The sequence below is a fragment of the Rattus norvegicus genome, chromosome 11 (assembly GCF_036323735.1).
Source record: "Rattus norvegicus strain BN/NHsdMcwi chromosome 11, GRCr8, whole genome shotgun sequence".
Classification (NCBI taxonomy): Eukaryota; Metazoa; Chordata; class Mammalia; order Rodentia; family Muridae; genus Rattus; species Rattus norvegicus.
Window position 1 is genome coordinate 79,614,908 of NC_086029.1, and position 17,720 is coordinate 79,632,627.

At 45.2% G+C, this 17,720-nt stretch overlaps 1 protein-coding gene across 2 annotated transcripts in view; it reads right to left on the reverse strand.

Annotated features, from left to right (window-relative positions):
• The window catches only part of Ropn1 (rhophilin associated tail protein 1), a 29,292-nt gene extending 11,855 nt beyond the window's left edge, over positions 1 to 17,437 (reverse strand). The window contains exons 1-2 of one of the 2 annotated variants that reach the window (NM_001025628.1): positions 17,287 to 17,437; positions 1,201 to 1,328 (exon numbers count right to left, since the gene is read on the reverse strand). In NM_001025628.1, the coding sequence (NP_001020799.1) occupies positions 1,201 to 1,316 (116 nt within the window). In that variant the 5' untranslated portion in view covers positions 1,317 to 1,328; positions 17,287 to 17,437. Of the gene's footprint in view, positions 1 to 1,200; positions 1,329 to 15,963; positions 16,361 to 17,286 lie in introns of those variants that run through there. The other variant, XM_006248431.5, reaches the window with a different exon arrangement.
• Positions 17,438 to 17,720: the final 283 nt, after the last annotated feature.

The window sequence follows — 17,720 nt, forward strand, 5'->3', positions numbered from 1 at the left end:
AAATTAGCCTTCTGACATTAAAGTCCAATCTTGGAGGTAATGTGTACAATTCAAGATAGAAAATGACACAGGATACATGACTAGGCAAAGCAGCTCCGTTAGGCTGCATAAAGAGACCGCTGTGTTTCTTTCCTTCCATTCTGAAAAGCTCTCTCCTGGCTCAGCCTAGGAACCCAAGAGCTTAAGCCTTCAGAAAGGCTTTACAGCCTGTCTCTACCACCTGCTGGAGGTTCTCTTTCCTCAGTCTCTCCCCTCTACAGTCTGAGGTATCTTCTCTCAGAGGCACCGCTAAGGAAGTAATCATCCAGCAAGGAAAACGGCTAGAAAAGGTCTTGTTAGCTCCCAATCCCCTGCACCAAGCCAGGCCGTCCACTTTCCAGCAGGTATGCGGTTCTTACAAGGAGCAATTTCATAGTTGAGAGGCTTTCTATGTAAAGATGCTGTGGTGAAGTCGGCCCCTGTTATGCAAGCTCGCCCACTGAACAGCCTCTGGGGGGCCCTTTAAGGAGCCCAATGTGCTGTAAGCACACCATAGAGCGACTTGAGACTTGACCTCCTCACTCAGCTCTGCAGCCTTTCCCAGAAAGCCTTACGTGACCTCGGGCATCTTCATGCAGAGGGGAAAGATCAGTTTAAAAAAGAAATCAATAAAGAAAATAACTTTCTTCCCAAAGACAGGGTGCAAAGTGTCTTTAGTCTTGCCCAAGTATGTGTTTCCACAGCCATGAAGGAAGGTGTTTCATTAATCAGAGGAAACCAGCTTGAAGAGATCCCACCTCCTCCTCCCTGCGGGATGGCGCACCGCTCCACTAGGGGTACTGCTGCCATCTAGCGGTTAGAAGGAAAACAAGCTGCAGGTGTAAACCGGGGAAAGGCGAGCTGAGCTGCCAGCCACATTTCTAATCCCCTTCCAGCCAGAAAAGCAGACAGGATTCAGGGATGGGTTGGGTGGGCATATGCTAGCTGACATGGTAAGCTAACTGATTCTATGTGGCCTACTGTCCTCATATGTTATGACTCAATCTGGCTAGTTTAGGGAAGGGCATCTCCTCTCACTCTGTTTAATAACATTTGTGCCTGGATTTTAGAGACTTCGCTTCTACTAAACCTGTCTATAGTGCCTGACTGCGGGCTTGCCAACCTCCGCCGTTTCCCATAAACTCTTTTCCCAATCCCTGCCCTCTGAAAGAAACAACTTACTCGGCCGCCCACTGAATGAGATCGGGAGGCTGGGTTCGAATGGCAGCTTTGGTAAACTGCTTCAGCAGCTCCGGCAGCTCCGGTGGGATGCATACTTGTTTGTCTGTCTGAGGCATTGATCGCTTGACCTACAAGCAGGACAAAACAGAACGCGAGGATTTTGAGTCGTAATCAACCATGAATCGTAAGTTTTTTTTTTTTTTTTTTGAATAAGAGATCCTCTAGACCCTACATTAACACTCTTTGGAGGTTCTGCTAGTCTAGAAGACTTTTTATTGGCTTAAACCTATGTCTGAGCAGTGGGTTTCTCTGGTGGGTGGCCGCCACAATACAAGTGACACAGAATGCAATATAGGGAACACGAAGGATGTGAGCTGACCCAGAGGCAAATGTGGTCGGAAAGAACTCAAATGTTGGATATGGATGGCAGCTCAAAGAGGGAGGGGGAGACTAGGACTTGGCCCACTAAAAGCAGAAGACTGAACTGAAAGACCCCTTCTTCTCCCTTTCTGGCATGCACTCGAGATCCCACAAAAGAAACTATGTTTGGTGTGGGCTAACGTCTTTTGTTTGAGAACCCAGATTGGAAACATCAGCCTGTGTGTAGGGATGCACACTGAGAGCTGTCTCCGTAGATTGGGGGTTGGGGCCCCAAGAGCGGGAAGCCAGGGGCAAGATCTAAGTTTGGATAAACACCAGCCATGCCTAGTTGGGAAACCCTGAGAAGAAAAGACTGTGGGCATCCCACTACTCTCTAGTTGTTCTTATTTATTTATTTATTTGGAAGAAGGGAGTAATGTTTAACTTTAGACCTCATAAAAAGCCAACTATGTCTACATTTTACTAACATTTTTCACAAGTTAATATAAAAGTAAGGTTATAAAAGACATAAACGTAACCACTATAGATGTAAAAAGGAGAAACGGGGTTTGAATACAAAATAACCCACCCCCCCCCAAAGCCTTATCAATCCAAAATAAAACAGAACAGGAGTTGGGGAGGAAGCCTAGGAAATGTGGACTAAAGATGGTTGCAAGGAATCCATGCTCATCTTTAATCACAATAAAAGGCCTTAAATGTGCCAGTTCAGTACAAAAATCAACAGACCAGGTTTTTAAACTCTAGGGACAGTCCTATCTGGAAAGGCTCACAAAGACGGGAAAGAAGGAAGATGAAAACCACCTGTGCAATAGTTGATTCAGATGCTACCACTGACAGGAGAGACTTTGAGGTAAATCACTTTAGAGAAAGATTTCCTTTATCTGGATAAACGCTTTGGCTATTGCCCTGCTCTTCTCCCTGAGCATGGAGACCCATCACCACCAGGGCATCTCATGGTACCCAAGGGAAAACAGGACATTGTCTGGGATCCCCCTCAGTATTATAATAATGACGACGAGGGGTGACAAATATCTAGAATTGGAAGTATACCACCATGGGGGAGTCTCAGGGTGCCCATGGGAAACCAGGATACTGCTTTGACTCCCCCTAAATATTTTAACAATGACTAGGAGAGGTGAATGGCAACCGGAGTTGGCAACTTTCCAGACTGGAGAGGGACGTCATCAGAAAGACAGGAGAGGGGGCTTGAGACTACTAGCAACTTCCCAGGTTTAAGCCAGATGCTAGCTGCATAGGTGTCTGGTTGCCTTTAGAGCTATATTTATATTACACATTTTTTTTAAATGTGGAAGCCATGTTTTCCATAGCTACTGTTGCAAGCTCCTTTTGTTTTGTTTCGAGACAGGGTCTCATGTAGCTCAGGCTGGCCCTAAACTTGTCCTGAGGGTGACTTTAAGGCCCCAATCTTCCTCTTTCCACCTCCAGCTGCTGGGTTACAGGTATCCACCACCAAGTGCAGCATTGCGATTTTTTTTGATGACTTTTCAACTTATTTTATTTGGTAAATGACAGTGCCTTAGACCACTTATCTTATTTCTGTGTATCTTAATTTACTCTGGTAAAATGTATAGCGTTTGATTGCCATGTGCATCTTTTTCAGCACACTGCTCCGTGGCTCTCCATATGTCTACACTGCGGTTTGCTCAGTAGCTATCTCATGCTCACCAAAGGGAAACTCTGTGATTGAACTAAAGATCCAGGCTGAAAAAGATCCACATGGCAAATCAAACTTATTTTATTTGGTAAACGACAGTGCCTTAGATCACTTATCTTATTTCTGCCATTCCGTAAATATGTGCACCTGTTTGGTTACTCGGATTATGCATTCCTCTGTCAATGAGCACTTAGAAAAGGCCGTTGGCATCTTTGGGGGATATTTTTGGTGCTGCTATGAACATGTGTGGATAATATCTAATCATTCCCTGCTTTCAGGTTTTGGGTATGTAAGCAGAGGTAGGCTGGCTGGGTCACAAGGTAAGTTCAGCCACATTTTCTGAGGAACCAAGAAGCTGGTTACACTATTTTGCCACTTTTACTTATTTTGATAGGATCTTTAAAAAAAAAGTGTGTGTGTGTGTGTGTGTGTGTGTGTGTGTGTGTGTGTGTGTGTACACATGCATTCAAGGGTACTTGCCCTACTGTGTGCATTCCTGGAGACCTAAAGCAGGCATCAATGTCTTCTGCTGTCACTTTTCCCTATTCCTTTGCGGCAGGAATTTCCTTCCTGAAATTGGGGCTTACATTTTCTTGGCGAGGCTGAAAGCCAGTAAGCCCCAGTGATTATCCTGCCTCCACCAGCTCAGAGAGTTGAGGTACACACAGGACGCCTCTTCGTTGGGTGCTGGGATCAAAGCCCACCGAACATCTACAAGTATATTCCCCCATTCCTCATATCTTTCCTTGGTGCTCAGTCTTAAAATTTTTCATTTTCTCCTCTTATTTTCTATTGTTTTCTTAAAAGTAATCAGTCACATCCTTGAGTGTCTTATGTCAACAATCATGCTAGATATTATAAGTATATTTTCACTTTTAATTCTCAAAACAGCCCAGAGGTAGATATCGTTCTATATATGATGAAACCAAGAAAAGGGAATATAATTTTTGCAATGATCTGTGTGATGGTTGATATCATCTAGATCCTAGACAGGGTCTGGAATCAGCTTGAAGACACGTACGTCTGTGAGGAACCATCTAGATTAGGTTGAGGATGTACAAAAGCCAACCCTAACTGTAGGCAGCACCATCCCGACCCGGGAGCCCAAGGTGACATAAAGAGAAAGCAGGTAGCTGACCACAAGCGCCCAGTTCTCTCTGCTTCCGGGCTGAAGATACCACGTGACCAGTAGCCACGTGCTCCTACAGCTGTGCTTCTCCTGCCGTGACGCGCTTCCTCAAACAGGAAGTCGACACCCACCCTTCATTCCTTAGGGGGCTTTGGTCAGGGATTTTATCACAGTATGACGAGGCTCGAACGCACCTGGAAGCAGCCTGTTAAGTAAGCCAGCCTTTGCTTGCTGGGTCCCTACTGCTGAGACCCTCTTGCTGGTGTCGCGCCCCTTCCTCGGGTCCCTATTTTCTCTAGCACTGTTCCCCAGTCTCTTTCTGTAACTCCATCCCATAAATAAGGATTAGCAATCGTTCCCCAATATCCCTGCCATGTGAGTTTATCCCTTTCTGGTATCTTCTTGGAGATCTCATTAAGGGCTCCCCTCCCAAATTCTGCCTCTCTCTCCTCTCTCTCTCTCTCTCTCTCTCTCTCTCTCTCTCTCTCTCTCTCTCTCTCTCTCTGTGTGTGTATGTGCGCGTGCGCACACATGTGCACATGTGTGTAAGCATGGTGTGTGTAATCCAGGGTCTCACTCATGCTATGAAGCACTCCACTCTAGAGTCACAGCCTCAGTCCATGAAACTTATCTGAACCCAGTATGGCCCATCTTTAAGCCTCGTGGCCTCAAAGTACTGGGTTTGCCCCGCATTCTCTCCAGTCTATTGAGTCCCACTGAATCCCATTGGCAGTCCCTTTGTGTCTCCAGTTCATTCCTCCCTATCTCCACCCTTCCTCTCTGGTCCAGCTCTCCCTCACCCACTGTGTACCCTCTTCCTCAGCACCCTCACTTCAGGTCCACCCTACCCAGCACAGCCACAACCTTTGGTCCACCCTACCCAGCACAGTCACAACCATTGGTCCATCCTACCCGGCATGGTCACAACCATTGGTCCATCCTACCCAGCATGGTCACAACCACAGTCTTGATTGCCTTTCATAGACCAGAAAGCCCTGCTCGCAAAACAGCTTTGAGAACCAGACTGTCAAGGTTCTCCATGAAATTTTATTTTATCTTATGTACACTGGTGATTTGACTGCGTGTGTGTCTGTGTGAGGGTGTCCGATCCCTTGGGAGCAGGAATTACAGACAGTTGTGAGCTGCCAGGTAGGTGCTGGGAATTGAATCTGGGTCATCAGGAAGAACAAGCCAGTGCTCTTAACCATTGAGCCATCTCTCATGTACCCTAATTTGTACGAATTTTAAACTACATATTTCCTGCTATTACTGTTCACGCCATCCACTGGGGCCACTTTCTAAGGATTTACATTTACAATGTATGATACCTTTTGTTTCTCCTCTTCCCGTGGGCAGTTACTGCTGCCTGAACTGCCTCTCTTTCTTCTATTCAAACTCACACAACTTCAGTGCTCATCCTGAGCCCCTACTAGGCTTTCCTAGGAAGCCTGGGTAGCAGCAAATAGTGTCAGCAGTGCCCATTTTGCATTAAACCCCGTTCTGCGTCTTTTACTCACTAATGTAGAGCTCCTTACAGTGAGTGTGGGAGACGGCTAACAGGTGTACAGCGCGTGCATGACGCTTGTAAACGGTTTATAGCGACACAAACTTTACAGCCACTTACAAGCGCACAGTAGTTGAAATTCTATTTGGATGCTGTTTGGCAGTTAGTAAAGGTTCCAGGTTTTCAGCACTTGTTCGTGCTTAAAGTTTTATGTGTAACACCTGCCGCCAGGCACCCATAGAGGACTTCCCCTGCTGTACGTGACAATAAAACCGTCCCTGTAAATCTGATTTTTGCTTTAACTGCAATGTATTTATTATCACAGTGTCAAACTCCGCGCATATGCGTCTCAAAGTCTTTCTAATTTGCTCTTGAATTTCCACATTTCTTTCCTTTGCAACCAAATACATGCTTCTAGAAACTATCGTTCTCTGTCTCTAATCAAGTTTATATTGGTTCATTTGTGACCAAATTATGTCCCTATTCTAGGCTTTTTGTGCTGGGGATCCAACACAGGGTCTTGCACAGGGTAGGGCTCCACTGGGGAGCCTCATCCCTCATCCTTGGGTTTTCAGACAAGAGCTCACTGAGTAGTTTGGGTTGCTCATGAACTCAAGCTCCTTCTGTTTCTGATTCCCAAGTGCCAAGATTACAGAACCACCATGCTTGGCTATTTTGGCTTTTGATGTTAATCTCAAATCAGATATGATGTATTTTTTAATGACTTTTTTTTTTTTTTTTTTTTTTTTTGCTGATAGAAATTACATATCTCTCTCCTCCAGCAGAGCAAGGGAAGAAGGCCAAGGGGAAGAAGGTGGCCTCAGCTCTGACGTCGTCAAGAAACAGGAGGCCAAAAAAGTGGCCAATCCTTTGAGAAAAGGCCCAAGAACTTCAGCACTCCAGTCCAAAAGAGATCTCACGCGCTTCGTCAAATGGCCCCGCTATGTCAGGCTGCAGTGGCCAAGAGCCATCCTCTATAAGTGGCTCACTGTACCTCCTGCCATCAACCAGTTCCCCCGGCCCTGGACAGGCAAACAGCGACTCAGCTGCTTAAGGTCGCCCACAAGTACAGGCCAGAGACAAAGCAGGAGAAGAAGCAGAGGCTGCTGGCCTGTGCTGAGAAGAAAGCTGCTGGCAAAGGGGACGTCCCAACTAAGAGACCGCCTGCCCTCCGAGCAGGGGTCAATACAGTCACCACCTTAGTGGAGAACAAGAAGGCTCAGCTGGTGGTGACTGCCCATGATGTAGACCCCATTGAGCTGGTGGTTTTCCTGCCTGCCCTTTGTCGAAAGATGGGGGTGCCCTACTGCACGGTCAAGGGAAAAGCCAGGCTGGGTGCCTGGTCCACAGGAAGACGTGCACCACTGTTGCCTTCACACAGGTGAACTTGGAAGACAAGGGTGCTCTGACTAGGCTGGTGGAAGCTATTAGGACCCATTGTAATGACAGATATGACGAGATCCACCGTCACTGGGGAAGCAACGTCCTGGGTCCTAAGTCTGTGGTTCACATTGCCAAGCTGGAAAAGGCAAAGGCTAAAGAACTTGCCACTAAACTGGGTTAGATGTACACTAAGTTTTCTGTACATAAATATAACTACAAAATTATATAAAAAAAGAAATTACGTATCATGTTTGCTTCTAAAAACAAAAATGAAAATACAATCAATTCAACAAAACCTATGACTGTAACATCTTAGAAAACTTCAAAGTATTTTAATTATATGGTTCTTGAAATAAATTCTTATATTAAATACTACCATTTTAATAATTATATTTAACATTTCCTAAATGTCCCCCCTTTACTAAATGTTCAGATTTTAAAAAACTTTGACTTGACTTTCTTTGAAAATTGGTTTGCGGAAGCCCAAAGTCTACAGTCGCCTTGATCGCTCACACACACTTTCCTGCCGTAAAGAATAATTTTGGGTTTGGGGATTAAATTCAGCAGTAGGGCACTTGCCAAGTAGTGTGAGACTCTGGATTTTCAGGATGTATATGTATGTGTATGTGTATATGTATATGTATGTATATATGTATATGTATGTATATATAATTTTATTAATTAGCTCAGCACTTTTTAAAGACCCACAAACCATTCAGTAATTGAAACATAATTCACTTAGAGAGAATTGTTTTAAATTTACATTCTTTTCCCTGTTCAGTTTTTGTAAGCCTAATGCTGGGGAAAATAGGAAATGAACAAGCCTGTGCCAGGTAGGCTATGCCAAGCCTTAGTAGAGACTTTCAAGTGATACGATGTCTTTTGTGAATGAAATGTATTTATTTACTGGGCGGGGCACATGTGCCACTGTGCACCTGTAGAGGTCAGAGGTCAACTGGAGTCAGTTCCCTTCTCTCATGTGTGTCCCAAGGATGGAACTCAGAGCCTCAGCCTTGGCAGCCAAGTGTCTTTACTGAGCCATCTTGCCAGTCCCCAAAGGATCAGGATTGTTTTTAAAAAATTACCTCACGTGTGTAAGTTCTTACATTTTTTTTTATTGTTTGAAAACTTCATAATGTCTTTTGATCAATTCTACTCCCATTCCCCGTTCCCACCCCCACTATTCCCTCCCAACTTCCTTTGTTCATGGTTTAAGTCTATCAGCATTTACTATTTTAGAAACAAGACTGAAAAGTTTAGACTTTAAATAGAAAGAAACCTCTGAGATGTTAACGTAAATAGCATAGTTTTATGGAAACATTTACAGGTAGAGTGGCAATGTTCGCTCTTTCTCCCCCAAGTATCCCAATGTCTGGCTTAATAAAGAGTTAAGTTTTCATGCCCTATCGGTATCCCGCCATGTTTGGAATCTCCGTATGCACTTTCAGAGTGAAGGAGGACTATAACGACTGTACTGTCACCAAAACAGCTTTGACTACACATATACCTCCCTTCCAGAGTCAGGCCCTTTCAGAAGTCTCCATAACCGCACTAGAAACACCACTGCTTTAGAAACCTGCCAAAGCATCTGTGACAATTGGACAATGGTGGTTTAAACCATCCAGAGGTCAAATAATGAAGAGATGGTCACATGACCAGGAAATAAAGCCAAGATGTCTCCCACCTCAGAGTTTCTCATTGTAATAACCTGTCTGAGAAATGAGCACATATTGGGACCAAATAGAACCATTAGGTTCCATTAGGACCCAAAAGGAACAGGGGAAGGGCAGCTCTGGACCAGCACTGTTAGGAGACGCACGATGCTCTCCATGTGTACTGAATCACGAGGTTTCTGTGCAGCGTGATGGCCCTGTAAGATCTGTGTTTGGTTAAGGCACTAGCGATGTTTGGAGAGCTTCAACTGTCCTGCCAAGAAGAACCAAACAAACTGCACACGATGTAAGGATGGGAGTAGACACAGAAGACAGTAAGACGTTCTGGATGCCATCCAGACACTGTCTGAGCAGACAGAGCCACCTGACAGAAGTTGGGACTTTTCTCACGCTGCTCCTTGCTCTCTGAACCCCAAGAGGTCTGTATGCTTGCAATTGCTCCCATAGGCACCCTGGTCTTCTCGTGCACCTGTGGCTATGAATTCCACTTTAAAAGAATGTTAATAATACAATCCAGGCCACGCTTGTTCCATTTGCATGTATGTGATTGTATGTGACAGAGCAGTTCTTTGCTGTGTCCCTAACATGCTACCCACCCAAAGGAGTTTTCTGGTTTCTTCCTCTTTTCTAGAGATGACAAAAGAATTGTTTGTTTTGACAAATCAGTGATTATCAGAGTATAGCTTTATTAGTTTACTGACTTAAAAAAAATGGCTTGGCAGTTTCAGTCACTAGAGTGAACTTATAAAAATTGCAATGGCTGTATGAAAACACAGCGGTTACTAACACAGTTTGAAGGAGAATTGAGGTTAGAGGTTAGAGGTCAGAGGTCAGTTTAGTCAGACCATAACTAGTATCCTAAACTCCAAAGACTGGCAGAAAAGCATTTCAGGGGCATAGTAACTTGGAAAATCTTTAACTTTTTTTTTTTTTTGAGCTGAGGACCAAACCCAGGGCCTTGCGCCTAGCAAGCACTCTATCACTGAGCTAAATCCCCAACCCCATAATCTTTAACTTTTTAAACTTAAATTTTAATTGTGTGTGTGTGTGTATGGGACATGTTAGTGAGCATGTGTCCCTGTATGAGGGGAGGTCAGAAGACAGCTTGTGGGGGTTAGTTCTTTCCTTCTGCTACTCGGGTTTGGGGTATCACAGGGTGTCATGTGCCCCACAGTGTACCCAGTATGCCTTATGAGTATTTTCTGTATGCTGTGACATTAAAAGGGGGGCAGGGTTGGTAGAGAAATCTTTCCTAAGTCAAGCGCCGAGAACTTGTGATTTAAAATGCGCCTCATTGTCTTAGGAAGCATCACGCGATAAAAGAGATTTACTGGGAGCTGTCACAATCAATTTCTGGTAAAAGACGAGCTTTTATATAGTATAAAAACAACATTCGTTACAGAGTAATCTGGGAAAATGCTGGTTGTTAGGGGAACAATTAGCTAATTTTTATGGCTTAAGTAAAATATCGCTCATACTCCTGGAAGAAATTACTAGACAAATTGACAGTTTGTACAAACTTTTCGATCACAAAGAAACAGTTCCAGATAATCACACTGACCGAAAAGGACACCTTCATTACCATCTAGATGAAGTAGGAGGGACGAGGAACAAACGTGAAAAATCCAAATGACCCAGGGCAGGCACTGGGGGAGGGGAAAGGTGGGGCCTCTCCTAAAGAGATGCAGCCGTGCCCTAGTCTAAACCGACTGAGGTAGTTTGCTGAGGTCGGCAGGGTGATGAGAGCTTTTAATATTTCTAAACAACCTGTTAGGTTTACGAACAAACTGTTAGATTCACGAGAACACCAAAACAAAGACATTTTAAGACGGCCACATGATTCTCAGGCCTTGCAAAGCTGAATGAGCCAGGATAGAGGGGCCCACGTGGTACAAGCTTAGCTACTGTGTTAAGCTCGATATACTGACCCTTCACACTTGCTCTGTCGCATAATCGGCAATCACATTCAACCCAGGGAATTCTTAAAGCCTCACTCCATGTTTGTTTCACAAAACAAGTTTTACAATATCGTTTGCTACAACACCCCACCTCCACACACACACTGTATCACACCAACTACATAGCTGACCTACTAAGGACTTCTGCTTAGTATGTGTCCCCCAGTAATAATAACTGGGTTTCTCAGTTCACCTCTAGCTTGCTTCCCACCCATTGACTCTCCTCACTGTGTGGAAGATATGGTCGCTTCCTACCTGACAGACTTCAGTGTTTCAGAGTGAACTTACACACTCGTCCCTTCCGCTGCTCTTAATGTCCCTAGGTCTCCTAGTCCCTCTGCCAGCACCTCAGTCCCTATCCTGCACAAGACCCAAAGGACAAGACTGTGGCATTTATCCCTTTGCAATCTCTGAAAAACACCATCCGTGTCACATGCCTTGCACAGCTCCATTAAGTAAGTCACAACCTGCGTTCCTTTCTAAAGCTTGTTTTTTGATCTCACTGTATCTAGAATGATCTAATTTTCTTCCATGCCTGACTTCACAGGCTGCCCCCGAGACCGACTGATGCCCCTCCCTCTGCAGAGTGTCTCTCTCCTCAGCCTCTTCTAGAAAAGCTTCCTGGGCTGCCTTGCCACTAATTTCATAGATGTAAGTGAACCGTCTCCTCCTTTCTGAATCTAATGGTTGGTTCTTCTGGTGACATATTTTCTTCCACGATTCTGTATTGTGTTTTTTAAAAAAATTGATTGCTCCCTCAGGAACCGCTGCGTTCCATCAGGAATGGCTCTGGCAGCCTGTTTGTCCTAAGTCCACTTAGTTCCTAGCTGTGCTCCTTTCTGCTGCTTACCTGTCATTTTCTGAGGTTCTATTCCCTCCCATCTGTGTCTCTCTAGATTGTTCCTGTGGATTTTCTACGTGTCCTTGGAAAGGAAAGCAAGTCTGTAGTTGCTGAGGGCTCCGTTCCATAGACACCCAGAGAGTTAGTTATGTAGCTCAAACCTTTGACACTGGATTTAACTCTTCTGTTCGCTCCTTTATGAATAACAAGAAGGATGTAAGATCTCCATCAGAACCAGGCAGTGTGGAACAGGCCTGTGACTCCAGCACTTGGGGGATAAAGGCAGTAAGGCTTCAAGTTTGGACTATGCAGCAAAATTGAATCTCCAGAAAAAACGGAAAGGAAAAATGTGTGGGGAAGTGTCTATATAATTTTTGTCTATTCTTTTAGTTCTGCTCATTGTTTCTGGTTCAATTTTCATGTTGTTATAGAACATATATATGTATATATACTATATAAGCATATAAACATTTTTAGGTTTTAAAATTTTTCATCATTATAATATTTCATCATTATAAAATTCTATTCTGTTCTCACAAATGGCTAAGACATCCTGGACAATCGCACTTGCATCATGGAAGTTCATTTTTAGCACCTTAATGGAGAACAAAGGTCATTTGTCAGAGCAGGTCCTAATTTTTAAAAGCACATTCTAAACAGTTGCTCCCTGCGAAGGGAGACTCGGAATACGGCAGTGCCCACTCTTCACCTCTCTCAAATGGACTCACAAGAGCTAAAGGGTGCTGAGTTCTAACAGCAAGAATTTTCCAATGCCAGGCAACTGAGGCTTAGTTTGCCATATAGAGCTCCTCCTCCTCCTCTTCCTCCTCCTCCTCCTCCCCCTCCTCCTCCCTTTCCCCTCCTCTTCCTCCTCTTCCCCCTCATCTTCCTCCTCCTTTTTCCCTCCTCCTCCTCTTCCCCCCTCCTCCTCCCCCTCCTTTTTCCCTTCTCCTCCTCCTCTTCCCCCTCCTCCTTGTCTTTCCACTCCTTCTCTTTCCTCCTCCTACTCTTCCTCCCCGTACTTCTTCCCCTCCTTCTCTTCTTCCCACTCCTCTTCCTCCTCTTCTTCCCTTCCTTCTCTTTCCTCCTCCTCTTCCTCTTCCTTCTCTTCCTCCTCCTCCTTGATTTTTGAGATTTTTCTTCCCACCACAGTTTTTTTTTTGAGACAGGGTTTCTCTGTGTAGCCCTGGCAGTCCTGGAACTTGCTCTATGGACCAGGCTGGTCTTGAACTCAGAGATTCACCTCCCTCTGCCTCACAACCACTGCCTGGCTCAGATCAACTCTCTAAACCACTTAAATCACTCCAAAAAGCCTTCAGTGAGTCTTCGGTACTTTTCTAATCAAAATGATACCCCACGTGACTTTCAAGATCTCCACAAATTAAATCCTGGTGAGGTGGCACAATGCCTGCCATCCCATCCCTGGGGAGGCAGCAGGGGATTGCCCAGGGGCTCAAGGACAGCTGGGGCTGCACGGTGAGGCCTTGCCTAAAGAAGAAATGTTTTTAAACGCTCCACAATCTATCCTATTTATATTAGCTTTGTTTATTTCCCCAACTTTATATTATTGAAGCCTGACATTCTATACTGGGTCAAATTCATCATCAGGCTGATGCAGCATTTGGATGCCAACAGCAATATTGTTATGATCAGGCTTGCTTGACTTCTTTAATAGATGTTTTGGGGCCTGTGGGCTCAAGTTACCAAAGTTGCTAGTACCACCCGCTGCAAGCCCTAAGTTCCACATTAGTTAACAACTGGACAGGTACCTCAATCTATCCTAGCTTAGATCTAAGGTTCCTTTATGCTCACATCATGGCCTCCCATGGCCAGCGGGCATAGCTTGTCCATAGGCTGTCACATGCATCCTAGAGTTGCCTAATGTGGTCCCCTGATTTAGGGGTGTGATGTCCATATTTGGAGTCACCTTTGCCTTGTCTTTTCTGAGAATATGATGGAAATATTCTTTATCCTTTGGTGACCTATAAAACACTTCGCACCATCCCCCTGTCCCATTATGTGTTCACTCCACTTCTGCTCTACCTGCAGCCATCTTGATTCGGACACTTAAAGTATAGGAACCAAGGCTCTCGAGTGAACCCATAATAGTTTTCAAAAACAAGAAGACCAGGGCTAAGTCTCTCTCCCATCTCCATTGCCATTCTCCATATTTATCACCTTGCACTGTTCTTTTCTAACTTAACACACACAGCTACTGCCCTTCCTAGCAGGGTGCAACCTAACACCCCAGTGGCAGGTACCCTAATGAAGAAGCACTCTTGGCTGCTAGAACAGGATGCTAGACCTGGGCATAGCTTTAATGACCAGATCCTGGGAACTCCATCCACCCAGCCAAACTTTGTGTGTTTTCTTGGAATTATTCTAAGCACTGGAATAGAGGGGAAAAAAATGAAGTCAGGCACACTGAGTTTAAGAACTAGTGTAAGGAATTGAGAGGAAGATCGGTGATTAAAATAGGGTACAGAAGATGTCAAGGAGCCCATTCCAGATAGAACAAAGGAGTGGGAGTCGGTTAGAAGATAATTTCCAAAGACTGGAGATGACATTTTAACTGAGATGCAGGGAAGCCTAGAATGCCTACTGCTGTGTTCCTCTCTGCCAGAACAGCCCTAAGTAGCGGGCAACTATTCATTGAACATGTTTACTGTGAGAGAGAAGAGGGATTTCACCTGGCCAAGAAGACAAACATTGTGGAGGTTTTAGAAAACACTGGATTTAGTAACTGTAATCGCGGCGCTAAAGTGGGTGAGAGGGAATGGCTGGGTCTAAGGCTGGATCTGTTGTTCAAGGTCTGAATATAAAATCCCCTCTAAAGGCTTTGTATCTTAAAGGAAACAGAGAGGCAGAAGACGGTCTATGTATCAGCGCCACCCTTCAGACTCTGCTGTGGGCCTGATGCACTGACCGTCAAATCATTGTTTCTCAATTCTGAAGCCATTCTTCTCTGTCACAGTTAAAAAAAAAATGGAAGCGGGTCTTTCAATATTTCCCCCTGTACCAACTGCCTCACGTTAGACTTTGTGCGTACACAGCACTGGAAAGGGACATGGGAGGAGGCAGCCAGTTTTCTTCATGGTTCAGATGTGGTCTCCTGGCTGGAGAGATGGCTCAGTGGTTAAGAACATGGACTGCTCTTTCAGAGGTCCTGAGTTCAATTCCCAGATGTGGTCTCTTTTCTGGACTCCAGAAACCTTAAGAGTCCCCAGCTCTCTGGACCTCGTAGCACAGCGTCGCCAGCATCTGGTCCCTGCTCTATGTCAACTCTCGAGTGCCTTGCTGCTGCAGTGAATGTCTGTGGTGCCCACAGCTGGCAGTTCTATTTGTTCTATGGCTTGGTAAGTATCAAAGTCTCTGTGTTAAAGATTTGGTCCCCAAGAGTTGCTACTGAGAGGTGACTGAACTTTAAAGACGTGCAGCCCAAAGGGAGATTCTTGGGTTATCAGGATCATGCCCCCAGCAGATCATGGGATCTCAGATTCTCCCTTTTTCTCTCTGCTTCCTGGCTCAGGGGATGAGTGGCTTGATCTGCCACAACTTTCCATTTTTTTACGATGTTTTCCTACTGCCAGAAGGCAAATTTAACGGGGACACTTGATCTCAGAACCACTTTTTCTCTCTATAATTTAATTACCTCGGGCACTTTGTTACAGTGATGGAAAGATAACTAACACACCCGACACCTTTTGGGGAAGCTCTGAGCTGAATGCTGCCATGGAGTCACCTTCTAGTAAGACTCTCTGGCATCCCAAAGACGCCAAAGATTCCAAAGATCCCTCCAGTGAACCTCGGCCACAACCCTCTCCAACAAACTGTGCGATTGGTCTTTTCTGTGGAGTGGTCCAGCTCAAGGTAACTCCTTGTGTTAGTGATCCCCACATACTTCATTTTTTCTTGAAGAAAATGTCATGTTGAACCCTCTTTGTTAAAATTACTTGTACTGTTTCTGTTCTGAAACACACTGGCCAAAAGCTTCAGGAGTGAACTAAAGAGAACAGAGCGGACTTTGTTCAGGGAAGTCTGCAGAGGAAAGCCTGGTAGTTCCTTGAGTACAACTTGAGAGCTTCATGTCTCGAGAAAGGAGGGAGGGACTGGGAAACAGATGTTCAGGAAACTGGATATACAGGATTGGGTGGGAGGTTGGGGAGGAAAATGAGGGGAGTGTTCAAAGCCTGGAAGTCAAGGCGGGTGGCAGCTTTACCTTTGTAGAAATGTCCAACACAGCAGGAGAAGTTCAGGCCAGATTCCCCTGCACCTACTTACTGTCTCTTACTCACAGGAGTTCCATACACTCTTGAATCACAAAGCTTTTGGAATTTTAGATTCTTTGGCATCCAGATGCAACTTCTCAGCCTTGGAGCAGTATGACCTAGCCTATTCACATCCATTTTTAAAGTAGGGGGACGATCCACTCCATCTGACTGTCAGCCTAGCCCAACAGCCTGTAAAGTTCTTTCCCATCCTTAAAGCTTTTGGTTTGGGCAGGCTCACTTCCATTATACATCCCAGAGCCCAACCCCAGTCCTCACAATCCAGTAAGTGAGTCCTTCACTTACGATCCGATAATTGCCTGAATAAACAAAACCTCACGCCTCTCAGAGGAGAACAGCGAGTCAACCTGTACTTGCTAAATGCTAAGGGATACAGGTTTATGAAGTATCTCCTATGGGCTCATTTTTGTTACTTCATTTGGTTTTATTGGTGTGGTCTAAGGGTTCAGTCACAGAAACGAAAGGCTCCATACACCAGAATCTCAAGAGTTGTTTCTATGAACAGCTCTTGGAGCTCAGGACCAAGCCCCTGTACATCCTCGCTCTGAGTTGATATAGGAAGTGGTAGGGCTTGAGACAAGCATTTATGATGGCTTAGAATGTGCGTCCCACTTTACAAAGGCTAATTCTTCTGAGCTCAGCTTAGTTCTCCCCTGACCTCCAAGCCAGATCCACTACACTCTTTCAGTGACACTTAGTTCAAAGTTGACATGATTATTTTGATTTTTTTGACTAAGTATATTTTTTCCTCTATCCACTCTAAACCCCAGAGGCTTGGTCGGTATTTTGCTCACAATGGAATTCTAGTGCTAGCCTATGCCTGGAACTCAGAGTTTAGTAGATACTGGTAAAAATGAACGAGCTGTCCAGTTTATAATGTGTCTTTAACACCCCTTACTGCCCACAATGGTCCCTCCAAATGTGCTCTTATATCCATTGTACAAATGGAAAGACAGAGAGGGCTCACCAGATCCCATTGTCTCCAAGTCACATTGGACAGTATTGAAAGACAATAAAATAGTAGTTCCGGGTTAAAAAACAAAAAAATCAAAAACAAAAGCAAAACAAACAAACAAAAAAAAAACAAACCAAAACAAAACAAAAAACCCCCACAATTTGGCCAGAAAGCTATACTCGCCCATTTAAAGATCTCTGTAGGAAGGCATGGTTGGGATTCCTGGTGAGTCCCTCACAGCCATGTGGCATGGCCCTGGGCTGTTAAATTCCCCCCTTCCACTTCCCCTTCCGACTACCTCAGTTTGGCCTCCAAAGGGGGTGTCTGGTTTCAGGCGACTCCTCTCGCCTGGTATCAGGCGGGAGGTGTAGTGAGAGCTCCAGCGCCTGGACCCTTGGTGGGGGGAGAGCGGGAGGACCTTTTTGGGTGGGACCAAAACAGCAGCAAACACCACCTGGGGCTTTGTTAGCTAGGAGCCTTGCCTGGGCAACTCTACTGCCTGCCCACTAGGGAGCAAGGGCACTATGTGATGTCACAGACTCCCCAGCACCCAGAGTTTGCGGGAGGGAGGATGCTGAAGGCCTGGGGAGGGGTGGTGGTGTCGGTGGTGGAGAGCCCATCAGGATGGGGTGGGCATTAGGGGCGGATGTAAAGCTGCGAGCACTAGGTTTAGAAGGACTGAAGAGCAGAAATAGCAAGCGAGGGAAAGCCCTGGGGACACAGCAAGCATTG